Here is a 23,278-nt window from a genome sequence, read left to right on the forward strand (position 1 = left end):
TGTAGATAGTAAAGACTACCACTGATTGTCTTCAGAAATATGTTGTTTCTTCAAATAACCATGCAAAACGTCTTACGGTGTCACTGCCTGAACATTCTGGTTTGTGACATTTTTTCCCACATAAGGTAATGAAGGCACTTTGATCACCAGCCTCTAGAGCCTTGGGTGGTCACCCTGGTCACCTTACCTACAAAATACGTGCTTATTCTCCGTGTGAGGAAAACGAGAGAGGCAGATAGTAATACACAGTAACAGTGGCTGGCATGGGTGCCCTGGGAGTCCAGGGTGAAAATCTTGAGGACGAAGAGATATCTTGTATGTTCTCTCTATAAGAAAGCTTTAAGGTTGCAAATTCTGTCTAATGTTGCTTTGTTGCAACACTAAATGCTTGCCTGAAGAACCTAAACTCAATTTCCCCGAAGGATGCTCTGTTCTGCAGATAGTGGTACATAATAATTCAAAAGGTCTTTAATGTAATAAAGAAAATACTTTGAGCAATGCTCAGCAACAAGCCCAAGCCATATGGGACTGTAGGTGATATGGTCAGAATCCAGAAGTTTAAATCATTAGATTTCTGGATGTGGTGAAATTAGCCAGGGCCTGTCACTCAAGCAAACCTTCCCACAAGGTTCATAACACAGGAAATGTTGGGGCTAAGAACAACAACAAATGCAAGAAGATAAATATTATCTGAAACTGATCAAGTACTAACCATCTGAGAAAGATTATGTCAGCCTCCCACGTGTGGGTTCTTTATCAAAAAGGGTGCAGTGCTATACTCTCAAATAACAGATGTGAGTGGCACATTGATTTGAATTTAAGATGCGAGCTCTTTGATTACTCTGCTCAGTTTCCTCAGAGGGACAGTGCAAAAGGGTTCCCAGTGCCAGAGGAACTCCTACTGAGGGCTGTTTATACATGGTCCACCTTCCGTATGTAAACAGGATCAAGTGCCTTGCTATAAGCTTTTCCAAGGAAGCAGCACCGTTCAAGAAATAAAATAACTTTTAAGAACCCACAGGTGTTCCCCTAGAGCCCTCTTGCAATCACATCCAAAGCTTTGGATCCCAAAGGTTGAGACATGACTTTGGCACAAAACCCAGTGAGCTATAAACACAGAGACAATGAGAATGGTGCAAGACCAGGAGCATCTACTATGAGGAAGACTGAGAGATGAGGCACACACCACCTCTGCTTTCAGACCACCTCCCCCTCAAGCAATGATTTAAGAGTGTCTGAATACATTTAGTAATATAGAAACAGCCTGCTCTACTTCAGAATATTCCACAATATTTCCCGTTGTTTTCTGCAGAAATTCTGGTTTGCTGGCTGCAACTAAGGATCTTGGGATTTTGCTCGACACTTATTCTTAACGAAGCATCAGCTTTTCAGGTGCTCCCCTGATACCTCTGACGTTTCCAGTGTCTGTCGAACACCATGTCCCTCAAGTCCCACCTGTCAAAGGTCCATTTGTGCTACAAAGCCACAGGGTGGCTCCAGTTCAGGGGAAATTTGCTGAGGCATTAGCTGTATAGCAGAAAGCTGTGCTGATTGCTTCCCAACATGAAAATGAAGGAGTTTCCTGTCCACATGCATGGGGTTGTTGGAAGTAGTTGCTGTTGAAAGGCAAAAACTTGCGGTACAATCAGTTCGGTGCCAGTTACACGTGATCATAACTGATGGCCAGGTCCTTCAAGGAGCTTAATTTCTTCAGATCCTCCATCCTCAGGATTTCAATGGGCAATCCCCCAAAAGAACCCACAAATATCCAACCCCACTATGTTTTCTCAGACCCACAGACAAAACAGGTATTTCAGCTGTTTGAGGGCAGCTCCAAAACACTCACCAAGACAAAACTTGAACAGAATAAATACAGCTCACTAGTATGAACACTATTATTTCCAGCTTCACTCAGCAGGACACAGCTGCCTGCAGAAAAATCATTTGATTGTTGTGGGGTGCACAAGCCCTAAGGCAAACAGTAATTCCAGGAAGAAAGAAGAGCTGCCAGGCTTCTCTCTCTCTCTTTTTTTCTTTGTTCTAAGCAATGTAGCACATCCTTCAAATACCAGAGACTTGCATCCTTCTGTCCAAATTAACTTACTTACCAGCTCCTCTGACTTTTGCCTGTAGTCTACCGGCTGTCAGGTTCAACCTCACTAAGAACAGTCGCAATGCTCTCCTCTTCCACCCTGTATAAGCACCCCCCATGCCAAAATGTCACAATTTAAATAATGAAGACAACAGCAGTGTTCTACCTACAGCACAAAATCCTAGTGCTTCTTCAAATTCTGCTCATTTTTCCTTTGGTCCCTGTATTGACGCAAGTTTGGGGAACATGTTCCACACAGTAAAGTCTTTCCTACATACTCAAGCATGTGAAATTTTTCTCAAGGCTCTTATTTTGCACCTTTCCTATCTATTTTATACATTTTCCAAGCAAGCATGTTTGTATTCTATCCCCTCTCCCCAATAAAATCTTCAAAATTACTTCATTATCGTTCTTCAACTACTTCTTCATTATCGTTCTACTTCAACTACTTCATTATCATTCTTCAACTACTGTGTTAAAAATATTCTTTCGTCACGGTGATAATACCACAGCTAGAGTACCAATGTGCAGCCCAGTATTTTCCCCTTTGTGAATCTTTCCTCCCTCAATGTGATTAACTTTGTAGAGTCATTGGAGCAGAGAACGATTGCTTTACATTTTCATCAGCATCTAGAATGGCAGACTTTGAGGTGAAAACCAGCATCAGGAGTTTTATGAAAACAGACACAGGAAGTATACGTCTCTGTATCTTCTTGAAGCATCATCCTCTCGTGAAATCAAGCATTGAGATTTTCACTGGATTCGTGTTTAAGGATAAGGATGGAAAAAAAGCTATAGCAGGGTTTTGCTCTATCCTCATAGGCACTCTTAGGCCTCATACACAACAGCTGAGACACACTAGCTTTAACCTCCTGAAAACTATTGCTGTTGATGCATTTTCTTCTGACCAGGGAGGTCAGGGATATTTTTTGGCCAAGAACCTTAATGACCTAACAGCACTAGAGGCAAGCTAGAGACAAACCTTTTTCAGCTATTCGTCTGCATTCTTCAGGCATGAGGAAAGAAGAGAAAGCACTGAACTATGTAAAGCTATGAAGAAAAAACAGACATTCCAAGCTACAAAGCTATTCAGGTTAGCATCTCATTTAAGTTCTGGGATATAAACAGTTTCTCATCCATATGTGATAAGGATTCCCATATTTAATTAGATCAATACTCTAATGCTTAGGGCCCAGTCTTCCCAAAACGTTAGAGAACTGCTAGGGGGTTGTATATTGGACCACTTTTTAGCATACGTGGATGAAGGTTAACATGTATTTCTCCTCCTCCTGTCCAGCTCTTATATCTGCCTTTTTCCAAAGGAAAAGGTACCTTTGTTATTGCTTCCTCCCACTCAATTTATGCATGCAGAAAAAAAAAAAAAAAAAAAAAAAAAGAAATCTGGCTCCAAACACTAGCTGGTGCTTGTAGACAATGCTGGAATATTAATAAAGGTAATAAAAGTCAGCCAATGGAAAAGACTTCCAAAGATACTGTGGGCTTGCTAGCAAACAGCAAAGCATGGATGGTGGAGGTAGGCACAGAGACAAAATGTAAAAATAAGTAGGAGATGAGGTAAGGGGATGCCATGTCACCCAGACTCCTGTCAGTGCTCTCAGCGAGAGCGATGGGTCTAGATAGACAGACAGGCCTGTTTCCAAGCTAAAATCCCCAAAGTTCCCAGAAGAAGATAGGATCGCGTTTCTCTCTCTTACTCACACATACTTCACAAACCTCCGGAGACTGCTCTGCAAACTGGAACGATAAAACAAAATGTCAAGACAATAAATGGGGCATTGGATCTCTGCTGTTTGTTAGAGGAAGGCCCTTTCTGACTTGGAGGCAGTAACTTATTTTCACTTTGTAAACAGCAAAGCAAGGCAGAGTAAGCTTTGTCTTTCAGAATGACCTAAAAGAAGATAAAACAGTACAGCCTTTCTTTCAATTTTTCTCTCAATTTTCCTGTCACCTCTTCTTTAGTGTCATAGCATGTACTATTCTTACTTTTTTATAATGAGAGGAAACTCATTACAGTTCAACCTCTGCTCCCAAACTCCTATTAAAATCCTAGAAAGCATGACTGTTGCAAAATATCAGCAGTAAAAGAGTTTATCATTTTTTTCTCATTTACAGAGTAGCATTTAGGTCTACCTTTAGCCTTATTTTCTCTTTTCTTTGAGCAGGAGAAATTCACTATTATTTATCTACAAATTTTATTTTGTTTAGAACTGTAAGCTTAATTTCTGAAAGAAACTAACAGTACTTCTGCAAAAGCAGTAGATCAAAGGACTTGGTAAACTACAGCAAAGTTTCACAGGGGACTCAGAAATCCAGCTGCATCTTTGGCGTAGTAGGCAACTCCAGTTATTGTATGTCATTTTATTTCCCTCTGCTTTGATTTTTTAATCTATGAAATGGAGATACTGGCTAAAGTCATCCAAAAAAAACATGAAAATCTTCAAAGTTTCATTCTTTGGTTTTATGTAAAGTTTGAATGAACCAAGAACCTTTGTGTTACACACCAAGAATCATGCTGCTGTGTCCATATAAAGCAGTTGCTGGGTGTGTTTCTGCTTCAGTTGGGCCTCCGTCCCCCTCTGACTCTTAAGAAACTCTCCTAGCATAAACGTAATTCCATGAAATATTCAAGACTACCAGAATACCATATTTAAACTGTACTTCATTTAATCAAAATGATTCAATTAGCTTTAGAAGTGGCTTTGATCAGCTTGTAAAGCACTTTGGAGAGCTGCAATGAAAAGCACTGTGTAGGAGCTACATATGATCACTCGCACAAATACAGACTGAAAACTTTAAGACACGTACAAGGAACATCTGTAAGTTTGTTTTCTGTTGTTGTTTTTGTTGGTTTATTCAAACACTGCTCTAAGTGATGATATTCCACATCGAGGGATTTCAAAGTCTTTACAATTCATAACTAAGGACTTTGCGATAACTTTGAAAAATAAATAGTGAACAGTGGGCAGTGACACGAGTAGCTTCATCTACTGCCGAAATACAGCCATCTCTGGAGTGAAGCATAAACCTCATTTAGCATTAAAAAGCCACAGAAGTACAGAGGGCACAAAGGAAAAAATATTATTGTCTCCATTTAGAGCAAGAGGGGAAACTTGTGGGGGCAAAAGTGCAGTTCACCAAACTGGAGTTTAAATAACACCTTGTGCTTGATGCTAAATTGGTCAGAAATATCCCATGTTCCCAAATTTGGTAGTCTTCCACGGATGAGTCAAAATCGTTGCATCCAACAAGTCTCTGTAGGGGCTGGTAAGGGGAGAAGAGAGGGTTTTTTGGTTTGATTTGTGAGCTAACTTAATCTGTACTGTTTACAATTGTTTAACAGTGTTGGTGGGCCGAGCTTTTGTTATCTTTAGACGACACTTTAATGTTGCAGGGCAATCGCTATTACATTCTTGTAAGCCCAGAGTGCCTAGAGCAGTTGTTTAAATCTGAGAGCTGCAGAAAGGCAGGAGTGTTAAGTCACTTCACGTCCAGCACCTGATTCACATGTCGTTTGCAGACCATGGTCTCCAACAGAACTGCACTCTCGGCTGCCTGCTGTACCACTGATCGATGTCTTCTCCACCCAGGGGGCAGATGCCATCCACTGAATCACAGAACTACGAGTGCTCTTGGGAGGTCTCCTACCCACACAGAGAGCCTTTCTCAGTGCTGTTTAGCTCATGAGAAAACACTTAGCCAGAAAGTCTTAGAGGACCTTGCAAAAACTAGTTTCACATCACACGCCTTGCTTTGCCAAACCCACCAGTCCAAATTCAAAGCCAGATTTCACACTGCTTCATATCCTGATGAAAAATTTACATTCTTCTTTAAGCAAAGGTGAAACGCTACAAAGGTGAAACAATACTACTGGGATTTTCTCACCCTTTTACATTCAGCAGAGTAAGAAAAGTTGTGTGAAGCAGGGGAGTAGGGTGCAGGCTACTTTCCTAAATCAGTCCCTCGAACTCTATAACAGCAAAGGCTGAGGTTCAGCCTGACAGTCAGGAAGAGCACTGTAGGTGGTCATCCACAAATTCCATCCAGGAGCACGCTCCTCGCAGTGGAGCAATCCCTCAGGAGCGGCTTTCTAGACAAATGGAGTAGAAACCCACACCATGAAAGGCACTTACAACTGCAGTCCCAAATGAACAGCAAGTGAGCATCTCTCAGCCCTAAAGACAGATATATAACCCTGATCTTGTGAAGTATCAGCCATGGAGGAATGTATGTTTGTCTCTTCGCTCGGTGTTACTATTGAACATAACACAGAAAACTATCAGTAGGTCTGATTTCCAAACAGGAAACCGAAGTCCTGGGAAGATCTAATGTCTCTGTCACATTGTCATTGCAGGTTTTCCCCCAACCATTACTTCAATATCCTTGTCTAAGAAGCACGATATCATTATGTTTGTGTGCACTTGCATTTTGCTGAGATAAAATAAATATTTATGCAGTCCATGGTTTAAATTTCTATTTCCTCTATTTTAAAAAACATACATTATGAAATGAAAAAGAAAGTATTTTTTTTTTTTTTGACTCAAAAAACAGATGTGATTTCAGTCCCAAATATGCAGTTGGCATTTAGCCTGGTGTAAAGGATGTGCTTACACTGCCTGAGGATGGAGCAGCTGTGGGGCCAGGGGGCAGGTCACAAACTGCCTAAACCAAGGACACTTTTCAGGAGTGACTGCCTTGGTCCAGAGAACAGCTCTGAGGGAAACAAGCAGCTTATATACTAAAACCAATCTAGTTTGGTCTCACAACATGCAAGCTGAGAACACTTACAAAATTATCTATCCCTTTAGCATCCCATCTTCCCCCAGCTGAGCTAGAAACCGTCATCCACCCTGGCCTCTTGTTTAAACTATCCCCTGCCACCAGCTAACAAGGAAAGGAGAGTTTCTGGAGTAGCGACAAAGCTAGTATGGTACTGAAAGAAATTGTTGGCAAGCACAATAAAGTGCTGTCATGAAAGATCGGCCAACTCGGCTTGTGTGCCAGGCTCTGTGGAAGTGTCCACATGAAAGTGCAAAAGGACCCAAAAAACTGCTAGGGGAGAAAAACCAGCAGCTCACTTTGCCAGCCTGCATCCCCTTCACAACAGAGAGAAGAAGCTTACAGTTATCCTACTGAGCACAAGTAGAAAGCCACTGCAGAAAGCAAAGCACAGCTGAGGACATAAATAAGACTTCTGTCATCTGCTCCTTTTTTTTTTTTTATCCACATAGGAAAAAATATGACCCAGGTGTAATCCATTTACACGGTTAAAAAAAAAAAAAAAAAAAAAAAAAAAAAAAAAAAAAACATGTATTTTGCAAAAGATGCGGCTAGGTTTGCTGCAGACGTTGCTCTAGCAAGTCAAACTGGAGGCATACATAAAAAAAAAACTATGAAAGTTTCTACAGAATTTAAGGGACTGAGAAAGAAGTAACGGTATGTGAGAGGTTATTACAGAGAAAGTGTTATCTAAAACCCAATTTAACCTGAAAATTTTAGAGCACAATAAATGTGCAGAAGAAACCTATACCCTGTTTCCTATTAGGTAGCTGCCAAACAGATTTGTTACACATTTAATATAGCAGTGAAATAAAGTATTCACAGGGCATGTTCAACTATAAAGGTATTCGTACTGTTTTCTTTAAATGAAAGTGTAACCTGATAGAAGCTACAATTACTGGGCAGTGGGAAATACCATGAGAAAAAGCAAAGTCAGAACTGCTGCTGCATCACAGAAATAATATAACAGGGCCCTTGTGCAGTGCTGCTTTACTAGGCCTATAAAACCTATGTGCTTTGAGCCTCTAAAAAGAGTGTCAAGCTGGCAGCTACTGAATTGTCAGGTGCCTTGGAGGGTCCAGAAACTCTGAGGGAATAGTCTTGAATACTCTTTGCTGGGTCATACATCATTGCTATTCCTTCCCTTCAGGGCTTCACCTCATGTTTTGGCAAAGGAGTGTGGCTGCAGCTGCTTCCAACATCAACACCTTTTCTTTGCTTGGCTAAAGGTGTCAGTGCAGAACAAACATGAGGAATTGCCTGCCCAAGTTCAGAGCTCCCTCAGTCTATCACACTCCTCAGGCTCAATCTTCTGCTCCCTGAAACTTTACAGTAAAACTGAGGGCGATTTCAGGCCACCACATCTTTTCCAGGTTAGGAAAGAAATGCAACAAAATGCAAAATATGAGCATTTAGTAAGTTAAGCTGATTTAACATGCAGATCTCAAGAATATGAGGAGAGACATCAGTTATCCCTTCAAACGCCCAGAAATACAGAGATTGCAGGTAATGAAATGACTTAGACAACCTCCTAGCGAGCCAATAACAAAGCAGGTAGGAGGACACAAGAAGTCTGAAAGCTAGTATCTCTTTACCTGGGGTCAGATCTTTCTACGGACATTGTACTTAATAGTAGGTGCTTCTGGAAAAGTAATCAGTCTCTTCTGAGGAAAGATGAACACACCCTTTTATAGGTGATTATTCCCAGAGTGGGTAAAACTCAATGGGATAAGAACATAAAAACATTGACATCACAAAATAAAGCTATTCTCTTTAATAGCTTTTAGGAAATAGGAAAGCAGGTATTTTGGAGTAACATTGTTTTAACAGAGAGGTACTTTTCTGTTTCAGCAGACATATACTGGCATATATACATGGATAAGCAAATATCTTTAATACAAGGAAAACACTGAAACAGTAAGTTGCTGACTTCTGCTTGCAACACTTGATCATGCTCCTAATGTGAAGATTCTGAGTTCCCTCTGAGAAGAGCATGGGGATGGTTTATTGTTAAACAATTAGGCCAAAGCCACACTGAGGATTTTGGTATCTGGTTCAAACTGACTTTAACGGGAAATGAACATCTAATTCTCATGAGTGACTTAGCAAATCTCAGCAGGGTGGAAAAAAAGACAGAGCATTTTTTAATCTATTTCAATCTAGCCCAGTGAAGGCTTTGTAGAGCTGAGAACCCATAATTAAAAATAGGAAATTGTGAAGATGGAAAAGATCTTTGTCCGTCACCACCCCACACCCCCCACTCCCTCCCCGCTCAAAATAAGTGTTAGGGATAGCTGAAACATCCATGTACTAACTTGCCTATCAAAGCTACCTCTGTTTACACCAGTAAAAAAGGGGTTTATACCTAATTTAGTCAGCATATAGAAAACACTGCTTGGAATATTTGTGAAATTATATGGCTAGGTTATTATCTTCGGAATAACTGTGATAAATATAATCCACATAAGAAGTAAGCCTGTGCTGCACATTGATGTACATAAGCACATCTTTGCTTCTTAGTAAAGCTTTATATAGATATACTGGGGGGAGGGTGTTTACATCCAGAATCACTGCTGACTTTTAACCAGAAAGAATGGCTATGACTATCTCAAAATATCAAACATAAGAAGACACAGAACAATGCACACTCTTCAAGAAAAAAAAAAAAAAAGCAACAACAACCACAAAGAAATGTTAATATCATATCTCTATATATCATTTCATCCATTATTATATGCTTACTACATATCTGACATTAAGAAACATGGTATTAAAAGCCTAAACTATCCTGGCTAGTCTCATCACCTAATCAAACAGATCTTGAAATTAAGTAACCTCACTTTCTAGCTGAAATAACATCATTTCAATAATTGAAGGGCAACAGCATTATTGCCATCTCAAAAGCACTATTCTGGGTACGTACATGTATTTGCAGTTCAAGATCAAAGAAGATAAGATAGCTTGCTGCACCATATACCTCTAATTTTCTTTAAACTGAAAGTAGAGGGAAAAAGGGGTTTTCTGTTTCCATTATTACCCTCCTGAACTTTCTCTTATGTATTGATACTTCCCTCATCTACCAGGGCTATGTGGGGTCTTTCATTCATTAACACTGCTAAGTGCTTTGAGATTTACAAACGAAAGATACATGCATTGTGTTTTTTAAGAGATGCATGCATTGCATATGTGAAATAGAGTATTTCATAATATTTCTGCCATTTTAAATTGTCTGAATATAGCTTCTGTTGTTTTTTTATTATTATTGTTAATTGCCCTACTCCATAAACCACTAACCCTAATTTGCTTGAGAAGCCCTCAGAAGCCCTCATCCAGTTTTTGGAAGTTATGGAGGTTAGTCCATTTGTTGTGTATTTGGGGGGGAGAACAAAACAAAACAACAACTAAAAACTTATATATGTCAACAAGTCTTGGATCAAAAAGTCTCACACTGACCACTCAACATTTAACATCATGCTTAACCTCCATTAAAAACTTTCTTCCAAAACAGCTGACATGTACTTGCCTTTTATTATTTGGCTAAGAGGAAGGGAAGAAAGAAAAAGAAAACTGAACTCAGAAGCAATTTGAAAAGTAACAGCCAAAAGTACAGTGCCAGGTGAGCAAGAATTAAGTAGACAGTGCCTACATGCTGGGATAGCTCACCTGGTCCAAATCATACTGCTTTGTGTGGTCTCCACCCCAGCTAACCTTCTGACTACATGTTTTTCTGGGCTGGACGCGCAGACACGGTTGCCAACCTGTTCTGCTGCAAAGCATATGGGAAAGGGAAAAGGAAGTTTTGGTCCAAGACAAAGCAGTAATCCAGCCAGGATTGGATTCCTGCTGTTTTATCCATTATCTGTAGGCTCATGAATATGCATGAGCTTCAAAATTCATTACATATTTTAATTTCTCACATGAATGTGTCACTGAACTTAATCATTCTCTTTCCAGAGCATACCTGCAGCTTGGAAGCTCAGATTCACTTCTACGGGGCAAAAACCTCTATCAACTCCCAAAATTTAAGAATAGGCCAGATGCTTTCTTCCATCATATCACAGTCTACCCACAGTAGTTCTGGGTCATCGCTAGTATGCCAAAAATTAGTCTCGTTAAACTCATACTCTGCATTATTAAACTGTCTGCTAAAAATAATGACAATAGGTTGAAACATTAAGCTTCAAAAGAGAAGCCAGGTTTACCCAGGGCATAAAGTAAATTCTCTTCTTTCTCCCAGGGTGTGCTGTTATGCTAGGTACTAACCTCTCCAGTGTTTCGGCTGGCAGAAATAGCACAATATATGGTGATCCACCCAACTGAAAGATGAGGCCATCACTTCCCCTCAACCATATATCCTGGTCCCCCCGCCAGGGAGCAATCTAATCTCATGGAGGTGGAGGGATGAACAAACAATGTCTTTTTACACTCTGCTGTTATTCTCTCTCTAAAAAGTGCTTGCCACTGAAAATTTCTCTTGCTGTTTCATTCTGAAGACACCGTCTTAACTCCACATCCATCAACTTTATTAGTTTCTCAAACTCAAAGGTAACTGCCTTGTTGGGGACAACTCGATAGCAAACAACGCCAGATTTAACGCGGAACCATGGTCAGATCTGTTGTGAGATGCAAAGCACGGGCTGACATCTCTCTTGGTTTTCCAGTAAATACAAATCCGAACATCAGAGAAACTGCCCAAGCAGAGGAATATGTCCCCAGCTGACATCTTGCAGCTCAAAAGAGTTGATGTCAGGGAATATCTATGACAAACATGAAATCCCAATGTTCATAGGTGACTGAAGAATCTGTTACCATTAATCTGTTACCCTTCATAGATGCTAACAAACCCCAAGCCAAAGTTTGAATGGGATCCACAAGATCTAGATCACACACCCATATACAGCCTGGATGCAGCACAACTAGAGGGTATGACACATGCAGGTTGTTAAAGCCTATCTGCTAGGTTTTGAGAGGGAGAATCAAGGAAAAAAAAGCAGAAAGAAGAAAATAAACATGCTAAGAAAACCAAATTAAAAAGGAATGGTGATTATTTTCCTAGGAGATAGCAGGCAAATTTCCCTGAAGCACAAGGTCTTTTGTATAAAATGGCAAGAGTCTGAGGGTCCTCATCTCTCCTGAATTTACCTTTTACAGAGCATTACCTGTGTTGTACAAGTTACATGGCCACAGGAAAAGCAGGGCAGTCCAGTGAAGATTCATCCCCAGCTCCCTGTGGCGCTGGATGAGAAGATAGCTCTGTCACCTGGCAATGGTATCTCCCTTTGCCTCCCATGCCCAAGGACATTCCCTGGAGAGAAAGAGCAATTCTTCTGCTGGCTGCTCTGCAACTAGAGCAGCAAAAGCCTCAGGAGGTCCTGCTGCCGAGTTGTTGGCAGACATGAGCAACCAAGGGCAGCTAGGGCAGCCCAGTTGCAGTCACAACCTCCCCGTTCAAACAGAGAGCTGTGTTGTGTGAGATCTTAACCTACACGTCTACGAACAGAAGAACAGAAGCTGGAGCAGCTCTCTCCCAGAGCAGAGGGGCAAGTGGGGTAATCCAAACCCTGCAAGTGAAGCAAAAAGGTAATTTCCAAAGAAGTAGTCCAGGCTGTTATGAATAATGAACAAACACCAAAGAATTACTAAGCAGGTGAAGCACACACAGCAGTGAAATGCTCTGTCCCAACAGCACAACAAAAAGCTGAAATAGTAGCACACCTTGCACTTTCCCACATATAAAATGGGTGGCTCCTCGACAGGTACAGCAAAGAACAAAAGAATCCTCTTTCATTTTTCATTTAATTTCAGGTAGCAGCACAGCGTGGCTGCCCTTGTGGGCCATCATTCATTGAGCATCCCCTATTGCCTGGGCAACAAGGGGTACAGCGACGGCTCTTCCAAGCCACCCACAATAAGCCAGAGCAACCATCTTGTCAGAGCTGTATAGCTGGGCTTTGAGTGTGAGACCAAAGATCAGAGCAGAGCAAATCATGAAAAATACTTACATGTGGAATCACTCCCTGCAAGGAATACTCTTTAAACATTACGAGTGGTGTGGGATGTTTTCTCAGTCCTACAGGAGAAATAGCAATAGATGCTTCCACACCAGCTATGGTGTGGAACTGCTGCCCAATTTGCCACTTAACAGTGGCAGTAGTCAGAGCCTGCCATCACATCATACAGGTGGTTACTGGTAAGCTCTTGCACTCTGCTGATCTGCCGTACCTTCAAAACCATATTCTCAGTTAATGAAGCTCATTTAAACAACACTGCCTAAGGGGATCTTGTGCGCCTAAAGCCAGGATTAAGAAATGAAACACACTGGAAGCCACAATCATTACAATCTTGTAGCATAAATGAGCACTTTCACACGTGCTGAGTCAATAACCTCCATTTTTCGTTAGCGCACTGTGCCCACTCGGAATGCAGCATGACACCAAGCCAAATATATTTCCCTTTCCAGTGACCTCGAGTGAAAAAAGTTTCCACCAGGACAAAGGACCAAAATCATTCAAACTCCTCAATCATTTCATCCTGCCTTGCAGAAACTGTTTGTACTCCCTCAGAGTAGTAACGATGTTGAAAGCAAAAATGTCAAGAGGCAGATCCATCTCCTGACTTGAAGGACTTCTCAGAACAATGGAACGAGTCCGTGTCTGGAACATCTGCTCCTCACTAAAGCAGGGTTGCGAGATCTTCCGGGGCAGCTCTCCTAAAGCACTTTGGTCTCTGCACTAATACTTAAAATAGCAGGCCGAGCAGGGCCCTTGGCACAATGCTAGTCAATCAGCATCTGTCCCCTGTGATTGTGACTGGATGTTGCATGAAGACAACTAATTCTTCTTTGAAGGGGGAAAAAAATGCAAACCATTAACTCAGTGTGACGACCCTGTCAGAATGATTAAATGAATAATAGTATTAGAACTTTGCACAATGAGTGTTTTTAATAACATGGGAGTTAGGGAATAATGTTAAATGTTTCAGCTCAAAGACCTAGTTTCCTGTGTTGGCACCAACACTAACAATAAATGTTCATATATCAAGCATTTCTGTGGCTTCATTTTAAAGAGAAATTGGGAGACTGATACACCAAGACCAAGCTGACATCCTGTTTCTGTGCGTGTGAACACAGACGGGGTGCATTTCCGACAAAACCTCACTGCACTGTCAGTGTGTCCTTGAGGACATTTGCACAAATTCACTCAAGTCTCAGCCCCGTTGCTGTGGCTGACAGGCCTTCAGCAGGACTAAATGGCTCAAACAAACACATCTTCAAAAAATGCTGAAAGGTGGCATTAAAACGAACACCTCTTATCCTATTTTCCTCAACCCCAACGCATCCCCACAGTCAGAAGCTTACAGCAGAGCACATGGACAGCACTGTCCCTGTGAAGCAGCATCCATCTCCCCGAACAGCTCCAACTGAGTACTTGCTCCAGACGGAAAGCAAAGTTAGGTTACTCTCCATATGTAATTCAACTAATGCAATCTCCTTCAGAGCTCAGTTGGCTACGGATACAACGTTATTGACCTCAAGTGATGAGCAAGAACTCAGACTGTAATTCTTTGCAACCCAGTCACCTCTATCTATAGTCACAAGCTTTCTGCAACTAAATTATCATTTCAAACTTCAAACCCAAACTGAAAGGCATATCGGAGCCAAGAGGGTGGTTTGGCCATAAGGCGTTAACTTACCAGTTGATCCCTACCTCTACAGTTTTTGGTAATGTGGACTCCAGAAAGTTTAATTGATAATGCAGAGCAAAACTCAGAGGCTCAGTCCCTAGCAATTAAAAAATTTCTAATGAAGTGACAGCTGTTCAACACGTAAATGAAGGAAAAGAGGACTTAAATCTGATTCTCCATGAGCAAACATCACCGTTGTTCTAATCTAACCTTATTTGAGCCCACCTAAAAAGCGAGGACTGGGGAAATGGCGACCATGGAGGGAGGAAGATCTTCGCTGCGGCCGCTCCCTGTTGGGGCAGAGTTCAACAGCAGCCCAGGAGACAAGGACTGACAGAATCTGTGCTGCCCCTTTGGGGCAGTCCTGCCTGCTCTTCCATGACATTTTGAGTTTGATGTATCTCACCAGCATAAAACATTTCCATGTGGGGAAAAAAATAAAGAAAAAAAAAATACACGACAAGATTTTGCAGTCAGATTAGGGGAAAGAGCGAGAAATACTAACTCTCAAACTGAGATGCATATACCCAAAAAATACATCCGAAACCCTTCCCAGAAGCGGGAATTTCAGGTCTTGTAGGGTGTGACTCTCCAAGGCCTGCTACAGCCACTTATAACCTCACCAAAGTTCAATGTGACTATGAGTGTTTACAAGCAGAAGGCCTAGGCCAAATTGAGAATGTAAATATTTGGATTCAGTTCCCCAAACTTGCCTCTATCCACACTGCCAACTAAATCCCAACTGCAGACCAAAAAATGCGAAAAGCAGCAGTTGCATGTGCTTTACAGCATGGAGACAAAACTAACACACATGGCATTCAGCATTAAAAAAAAAAAAAAATAAGTAGACTAGTATAGCAGTACAGTAGAATAGTAGTAATTCATAATCTAAACTGAACTAATGTTAAACAAGAAATCAACAAAGTTTGGACCAAAACTTGATTTGACTCAGCTATCATTTGATACATTTTGAAGTCTGATCGGTCCAGATTTTGGTTCTCTGCCCTGCAAGATATTTCATTAACCATTATATTAGGTCACTCACGACACACCATGGACGACATGGCGGGTCCAGCACACAGTGGTAGCTTTGACCTAAGCCACGTTCTCTTAAACCATCATACTTCTATTTTCCGGTCAGAGGAGCTGAGGAAAATCTTCAGTGAATCTGAAGTAATTTATTTAGCAACCTCAGTCCCACACTCAGAATTGAATTAGGATCCCAAGCTGGTTGGGGTTCTCAAGCAGCCACAGACTTCTTTCGCCCCAGTTCTTTTAGCTATAGGTGAGGATGGCAGCCAGGGATGCGTTCAGGAGAGCTGTGCCAGACACAGATCCCGAGGGGTACATGCTGTTCCCAGCTGCCAGTTCCTAGCCCTTCTCAGAAAGCACTAAATGCTTTTCAGCCCCACATCTCCTCTGCAGACATGGGTTGGAAAGAATCAGAAAGCTAAGCATCTCCCCAAGACCAGGATTTTTTATTTATTTTTTTGCATGTGTGAGGTAAGGATTCATGCCTCCTCACTCCCACTACTGTAAACTCACAAGAAGCCCATCCTCTCTCTCTTCAGCTAAGTGGGAAAAGTACAGATCTGGTTCTCTAACTTTATTCAGCTGTGGGAAACTTGGTTTTGCTCTCCAGTTAAAAGCAGGCTCTCCGGCGCACTTAGCAGTGACCTCTCCACAAGGGGCTAGTATTATTTCTTTAAATGCCCCTACACTAAAAATAGTCCTGCTTCCTAAACATGAATGTTTAGCAGTTCCAGGCATTCTGAGATCCTGCATACCACTATTTTTTTTTATTATTTTTTATTTTTTTTTAAACTGGCCACATTTATTTAACCAGCAATTAAAAAAAGGAGGCCCAGCCGCCCCAGTGATTCTTCCCAGAGGGTCTTAGATGTTTATGAAACACAATGAAAACAATAAAGTGGATAAAATCGTGCTATTCCATCAAGTCCTTGGCAAGGCTTCCCAACCAAGAATGAATTGCCATGGTACATTACAGTCAACAGATTACACAATGGTTTGCAGGGTCACCAATAATAAGGGGTCACGCGCTCCTTTAGATGCTACAGTATATGTTAAAAGTCAGTTGCCTAAAGGGAAACTGCAAGGGTTTCTGGCAGCCACAGCACAAAAACGCAGGATCAGAAAGGACAGGAGGTGCCTCTCCTTCCCAGCACTAGGAGAGGCAGTGACTGTGCCGAGCAAGCTGGCTGGGGAAGTTCATCACCCCGAGGAGAGCAGAAGGACGCCAAGCCAAGCAGGATTCCCCTATTTCTGCATATGAGGTGCAGGTGGGAGTTTGCCAGTCTCGCAGGGAGGCCCAGCACCACCCATACTATCACCCCTACCCCAAGGAGCTTCGCCACCCGCTCCTCCACACGCCAGGGGGAAACCAGGTCCACTGCAGAAGGAAGATGACAGTTCCCCATCAGTCTGGTCGCTCTCAGGAGTGCATAGGCTGCCACTAGTCCTAAAAAGTGCTTGGCTACATGCTTAAGTATCTTGCTAAAGTAATCATAACTGCTTAAATGTGTTGGTTTTGCTTGTAACAACCGATCTTAGAGCCGGAGGAAAACAAATGCCCAAAGGCATACACCTTTTTCTCACCTTTCAGACTGGTAACAGATTTCTATTTTGCCACCTGCATAACCCAGTCACGAAAATTAATGTGAAATTTTGACATTCCTGAACACGCACGCTTTTCTCAAATCTGATCTTAAATGTAAGACACTTACATCTCCTTTTGCTTTGTTAACTTATCCATGCACTGTATGGGATTTTTTCACCTACTGAACGTATATCAATCACAAATCATCAAAACATCATCCAGTCCTAAAGGATGGTTAACCTCACCCCAACCCACCCTACTCCGCACGAGCAGAAATCAGACGGCAACAACTTCATCCCTTGTTTCCCGAAAGTTTTGGTCATTCCAGGTGGCCTTTGCTGGATTGTGCAGCGTCTGGCTGAAGTTAAAGACCATCTGAATGACGTTAAAGACACTGAATGAAATGAGAAGAAAGACCCATTCCCCCAAACCAGTGCTACAGTGAAACGAGAGGGTAACAGGCGTTACTATCAACCTACTCCACGCTACGCGTCCCGCTCCAGTGTTAAGATCCAGAATACAGCTGAGTGCTAGGGCTGGGGTAAATCTGCGGGAGGAGGCTCTGTCGTGCAGCCGCTGCTCTTTGGGAAAGCAAACGCCGGGTACCCAGCCAGGAGCCGTCCTTGCGCTTTTCCCACCAAGCGACCTGCTGGAGCAGCTCCCCGGGGATCCCGAAACCTCGCCCTGGAGCCCGGGCGGCTTCTCCTGCTCCCTGCAGCCTGCGAGCAGAGCCTGCAGCGGGCACGGCGATGGAAGAAAAGCTCCGCAAAGCCCCGCGGCTGCCCTTCTGCCTCCAGACCGGAGCCCTGCACGCCGGGGGCCGTCTCCCCAGCCCGGTCCCAGCACCGCGGTGCCCCCCCCAACCCCGGCTCCCCCCGGCTCTTACCAGGCGCGCAGCGGGGCGGCGGCTCGGAGAGGGCTGGGGGAGGAGGAGGAGGAGGAGGAGGAGGGAAGGGAGCGAGATGGGGATGGAGGGGGGAGAGAGGGAGAGAAGTATGCGCGGGCAGGAAGTGGGGACGGCCGGATTAATGGGAAGCAGGCAGCCAACAAAGAGACCTGCTCCCACAGCACAGCGCAGCCCCGGGCGGCCGAGGGGAGGAGGAGGAGGAGGAGGAGGAGGAGGATAAAGCCGGGGAAGGAGGGAAGCAAGGAAGGAAGGAGGGAGAGAGAGAGGGAGGGAAGGAAGAGCGAGCAGCGAGCTTCCTGCGCCCAGCCCGGCGCCCAGGGCGGCTGCTGCCCCTGCAAAACAGGAGGAATGCATCGAAACCTTGATGTTTCGGTGAAGTTTGCGAAGCGGGCGCTGCGCAGGCGAACACCGAGCGGCGACGGCAGCGGCAGCGCGAGAAGGGGACGGGCGGCACGCGGGGTGCACAGCCGGGTGGTTTGGAGGTCTCCTCCAACCCTAGTTGTCTGTGATTGTCTGATTCTCTCTGGTTCTCCCTAATTTTGCACTCCTTGAGCAAAAGGCGAGCTCGCTTTCATTGCTTTGACTGAAACAGAACCGAAACGGCGCTCGGGCAGACACCTCCCTGCGCGGCGATGCTTGCCCGCACCCTGCGCAGCGCGCTCAGCCCCAGAGGGCGCCGCCACAGCCACGAAACCACTCGGACACACCAACAGCGCCTTTACCAAATTTCACCTTTATTCCCCATTTACCACGCCCCCCCCCCCCCCAAGCTGCGGGCGTGGCCGCGGCGCCCCCTAGCGGCGGCGGGCGGAGGGGGCGCGCGGCGCAGGCGCGCACTGTGACGGCGGCGGCGGGGATGGACGGGGCGCGCGCGGCGCGGACGGCGGGAATGGCGCGCGCTGTGCTGGAGCGGGCGCGGCGGCGGCGGGAAGAGGAGGAGCAGCAACGGGAGCAGCGGGAGCAGCAGCGGGCGCGGGAACCGCCGGCGCTGCACCGCCAGCACCCGGCGCGCCTCGGCGCGGCCTTCGCGTCCCTGGGCGGGCTCCTGCAGCGCGCGGCGGCCGAGTGCGAGGTGCGGGGGGCGCGGGGGGCGGCCGGGGCTGCGGCGCCGGCCCCAAGGCAAAGCGCGGCGTTTTGGGAGTTGGTTTCCTCCGGTCGAAGTCATTTGCTGGGCGCTGCGGGGACTGCAGGTGGCGGCAGAGCTGTATGCAAGTGCTGGACTCACGGCAGGGAAGGGAGATGCAAATTGCCTTTAGTCCGGAGCCCAGCAGGAGTGCTCTGCTACTGCTGCGCTTCCCAAAGCTGCTCTGCTACAGGTCGCCAGCCCTGGCAGCACTAAGCTCCTGCCCCAGCTCTTTTTTCTGTATTAACACGTCCTCTGCTTTTACAGTGCTGTTTCTGCACGCACCCTGCAAAAGCTCTTGCCTCGCATCTACAGCCTATTAAAGACCCATAAACTACAGCTTCTTCCACCTGCTTTGCTTGAAGGGCCCGGTCAGGTAGATGTTTCCAGAGCATTCCTTGTTTTTCCGGACAAAAAAAGCAATTAATATTGCTGCAGCCTTTAAAAGAAGCACGTCATTCAGTGAACACAGCTCTCACCTGAGAGGAGAATCTGACTGCAGCTCATTTGCCTTGTAAGCAGAGAGCCCAAACAAGGAGCATTTCGAGGCTAAGCACTCCTTAACCCCTCTATTTGCTAGCACAAAGGCAAGAAAATGAGAGCCTTGTGCGGCCTTTAAATAGAAAGAGTGATCTAATTGTAATAATAACCAACTACAGTCCTTGCCCTCAGAGCATTCTGATTTGTGGCTCCCAGTCAGACAACTTTGAAAACAAGTGCTGCTCTGAACAGAGAAAAACATAAAGCACACTTCTGTGCTCAGTGTTTTCCTGCGTGCTGTATGGCAATTCCAACTCCAGATTCAGCTGTTATCATGAGTTCGGCTCTGAGATGACAGAGCCCCAACACGCTGTGTAGGGAGACGAGTGTCTGAAAACAGAGCTGACAGCTCTGCACCAGAAGGCAGACGTCCTTTAGACATCTGGGTCCTATTTTCATCCTCACGTGAGATTAAGGCAGCTGATTAATACAGAACGTCTGTAAATGTGCAGTTCCACCTTTAATTGCAAATGTGGAGTAGTTGTCAGCATGGCTGTGATGCTTCTCCATGTAATTAATATTCTCTGTTCCAATTGCTGTCCAGGAGTACTACAGATGCGTGCCGGCCTGGAGATGCAACGAGCATGAAGTCAAACACATCTGCAGGTACCACAGCAGACAAGCAGGGGAAGAAGAGTTCAAGTCCTCTAAAGAAGAGGTAAGTGGGAATCTGCTTTGCTTTACTTAAAGGTTATTCCTGCCCTCACCCTGGGAGGACTGTAGTCCATCCAGCATCTGTGACACTCGCTCACGTGAATTGATGTGGTTTGACATCATGGGCACATGAAACTGTGGACTGACCTGAGTCTTTGGCTGGGCAGGGCGGGAGGGCAGAGTAAATTCTCGTGGCAACAATCATTTCAGTCATTTTGTGGAGGGGAAAGCTTAACAGACCCCTCTCTCAGGGGCTAAATTTGCATTCTGTGAGGTTACCATTAGAAAGCAGCATCTTTTTCTTTCCAGAAAAATGCATCCACAGTAGAATCCAGTCAAGCTACAACTTGCCCTCAGCGCGTAAGTTTACAGAATACTTTGTTTTTTAATTGAGATACAGCATTTCCCTAGCATTTTGCATTGAGCTGGTTAAAACTTACAGTCAGGTGTGGAGATCTTGTGATGGCACAGATTAATCAGCAATACGGTCATAATCGTAATGCACGTATAGATGGGCAAAAGAATGGACAGAGCCTTACACAATTAATTATAAACCAGATCACGACGTTCTGGCACATAACTGGTTAAATCTGTTTAATATTTTGGACTGATACAAAACGTCAGAACATTGTGAATAATCTTAGGCTGTTGTGGTTTGCATCAGCAGCAATAATCCAGCAGTCCTCCACTCTCACCTCATTTGTGCTCCCGACACATTCCCAACGCTGAAAAAAGGCAAGCAACACATGCGTGCAGCAGTTGCTTGGCCAGTTATGCTTGGCCCCGATACAGTCTTTCTGAAGACTCCTGTTCACCCAGGAGAAGAAACCCTGATTTTTCAAAGCCAAACACCTCACCAAATCAATTTTGGGAACTTCTAAGCCACAAAAGATGAGAAACACGGAAATCTATACCACAGCACAAATTGATGAGAGTATCCTGGTGTATAGATGACTTCCATGTTTATGTTCAAAATTGTTTAGGTTGACAGCTTTCAGTTTTCTGAGGGAGAAAGTATAGCATGTTGATTATTTCACAGAATCACAGAGTTGTCTAGATTGGAAGAGACCTCAAGATCATTGAGTCCAACCTCTGACCTAATACTAACAAGTCCTCCACTAAACCATATCGCTAATTTTCAATTTCCATTGATTTAATCAATAGATTAAATACCTTGACATTCACTAACTTTTGTGTTAATAGAAACATTTTGCAGTTTGGTCTGTGTACTGCCTGTGTACTTTGAAAAAAGTTAATGTTTATGTAGCAGATTAAGTATTTTCACCCAAATTCAAAATTTATATTTTTATGGGAAATTCAGGATATCTAATGACATTTGTTTATTCTCCGCTCCCCACCCCTACAGACCAGGAAAGCTTCCAAAGACATCTACATTGAAGTTTCTCCTGGCACCTATTCTATCACAGCGACCTCCGAGGACATGGTGAAACAAACCCACGTGGTGGACATCAGTGCAGGACAAAGTATTGATTTAACTTTTGTTCTATGATGTTTGCTGGCGATCATGGGAATAAAATACTAGGGTTTTTTTAAAGCATGTAATGAACTATGCATTACTTGTTCATGTTAGCACTTTAATAGTATCCTCTTCTTGGGGACTATATTTTTATGGCCTGTATATCTGTTTTCTACTTAATGCGGCTATATACAGCATACTTTGTACACTGATTTTATAAATATTTGTGCATTGTTTGCCTTAATTCCAATTATGTGACTGTGTAATTCCAGGCTCCTCCATTTTAAACAATTAAAGATACAATCAGTGGAATAAATACACGCTTTAGTCTTTGTGGTGACAGTTTATATTAGCCTCAGACAGGAAGTCCATGTCACATTCATGGCCACGAAGAGCAGGATCCCTGTGGTGTGAATATAGATGTACGTACTAGCTTCTGTGGGCTGGCTCTGATTTTAGAGCTGCTGCACCTCTGGCTCAAAATGCATCTCATCTGTGTACTTATTATTCTGATAAAGAAATAAAATGCCAATTAAATTAACTATCTAGGACCCCAGCTAAGGAAGGTGCTTGAATATGTCAGATGCTTTCACCGGCAGAAGCTACTGACTTCAAATCCCGTCTCTTCGCTGGCTCTTACCTAGGCTAAATATCGCTGCCTTTTTCAGTAGAAGGTATGATAACATGGACTGTCTCCTAGTTCCTGCAGGGGAAAAGTACTGCTGAGCGCCTGCATGTTGCAGTTTATTTCCAAATTCATATTCTTTAAACATGAACAATCCCACTAACGCAACTCACTGGGTGACCTCCGACAGATCAGATTCCACAGTTAGAATTAGTAGCATGATCTGTATAGATCTGTTATCTTTCTGTAGCTGATGGTTTACACTGTTTCAGTTGTAAACTACTTTCAGCTAATCTTGGAGGAGAATATCAAGTTCTGTGGCTTAAATGCCAAATCTCTGAGAACTTTGCTGTCTCTATCTTCATATCCTTTACTTTCTCTTCTGCTTTAATCCTGAAAAAAATATTGTTGGCTGTCAGCTTGTGTCGTTTCTCTATTCCTTCTGGCTTCCTACAAAGAGAATTTGCTATGCTGAATTCTTCTGGCTATCTCCAGAGGACTGTAGATAAATTGGAGGTTTAACAGACTCTTGCTTTGCATCTATTCAGGCTTTTAGTGCTAATAGTAGTTTACCTGATCTCTCCAGAACTGTAAAGATTTCACATCCAAATAATTAGGGACTTAATATAATACAAGCCTAACCGTAAAGAACGAGAATGCTGAAATTCCATGTAGGTAGAAATAATTTTTCAGTTATTAAAATAATAGTTATCCATATTCTATAGAGAAAGTGCTTAAATCAGAACTTTTATTTGCTCAATAA

General features: G+C 43.6%; 2 protein-coding genes across 2 annotated transcripts in view; one reads left to right on the plus strand and one right to left on the minus strand.

The window, feature by feature from the left end:
* The window catches only part of DENND2B (DENN domain containing 2B), a 160,397-nt gene extending 142,260 nt beyond the window's left edge, over positions 1–18,137 (minus strand). The window contains exon 1 of the mRNA XM_032188240.1: positions 18,076–18,137. The gene's annotated coding sequence lies outside the window, so the exon portion shown is untranslated. The remainder of the gene's footprint in view (positions 1–18,075) is intronic.
* Positions 18,138–18,985: 848 nt separating this feature from the next.
* On the plus strand, positions 18,986–22,697 carry AKIP1 (A-kinase interacting protein 1). The gene is made up of 4 exons (XM_032188567.1): positions 18,986–19,168; positions 20,304–20,417; positions 20,723–20,773; positions 21,780–22,697. The coding sequence occupies exons 1-4, from the start codon at positions 18,986–18,988 to the stop codon at positions 21,921–21,923; spliced, it is 492 nt and encodes a 163-aa protein (XP_032044458.1). The 3' UTR covers positions 21,924–22,697.
* The last annotated feature ends 581 nt before the right edge of the window (positions 22,698–23,278 follow it).

The sequence above is a fragment of the Aythya fuligula genome, chromosome 5, assembly GCF_009819795.1.
Source record: "Aythya fuligula isolate bAytFul2 chromosome 5, bAytFul2.pri, whole genome shotgun sequence".
NCBI lineage: Eukaryota > Metazoa > Chordata > Aves > Anseriformes > Anatidae > Aythya > Aythya fuligula.

Excerpts from the sequence above, each read along its gene's own strand:
- AKIP1 (XM_032188567.1), top strand. The coding sequence starts at position 18,986 with ATGGCGCGCGCTGTGCTGGAGCGGGCGCGGCGGCGGCGGGAAGAGGAG. Across the intron at positions 19,169-20,303 it reads GCGCGGCGGCCGAGTGCGAG|GAGTACTACAGATGCGTGCC; the intron begins GTGCGGGGGGCG and ends ATTGCTGTCCAG. Across the intron at positions 20,774-21,779 it reads CTACAACTTGCCCTCAGCGC|ACCAGGAAAGCTTCCAAAGA; the intron begins GTAAGTTTACAG and ends CCACCCCTACAG.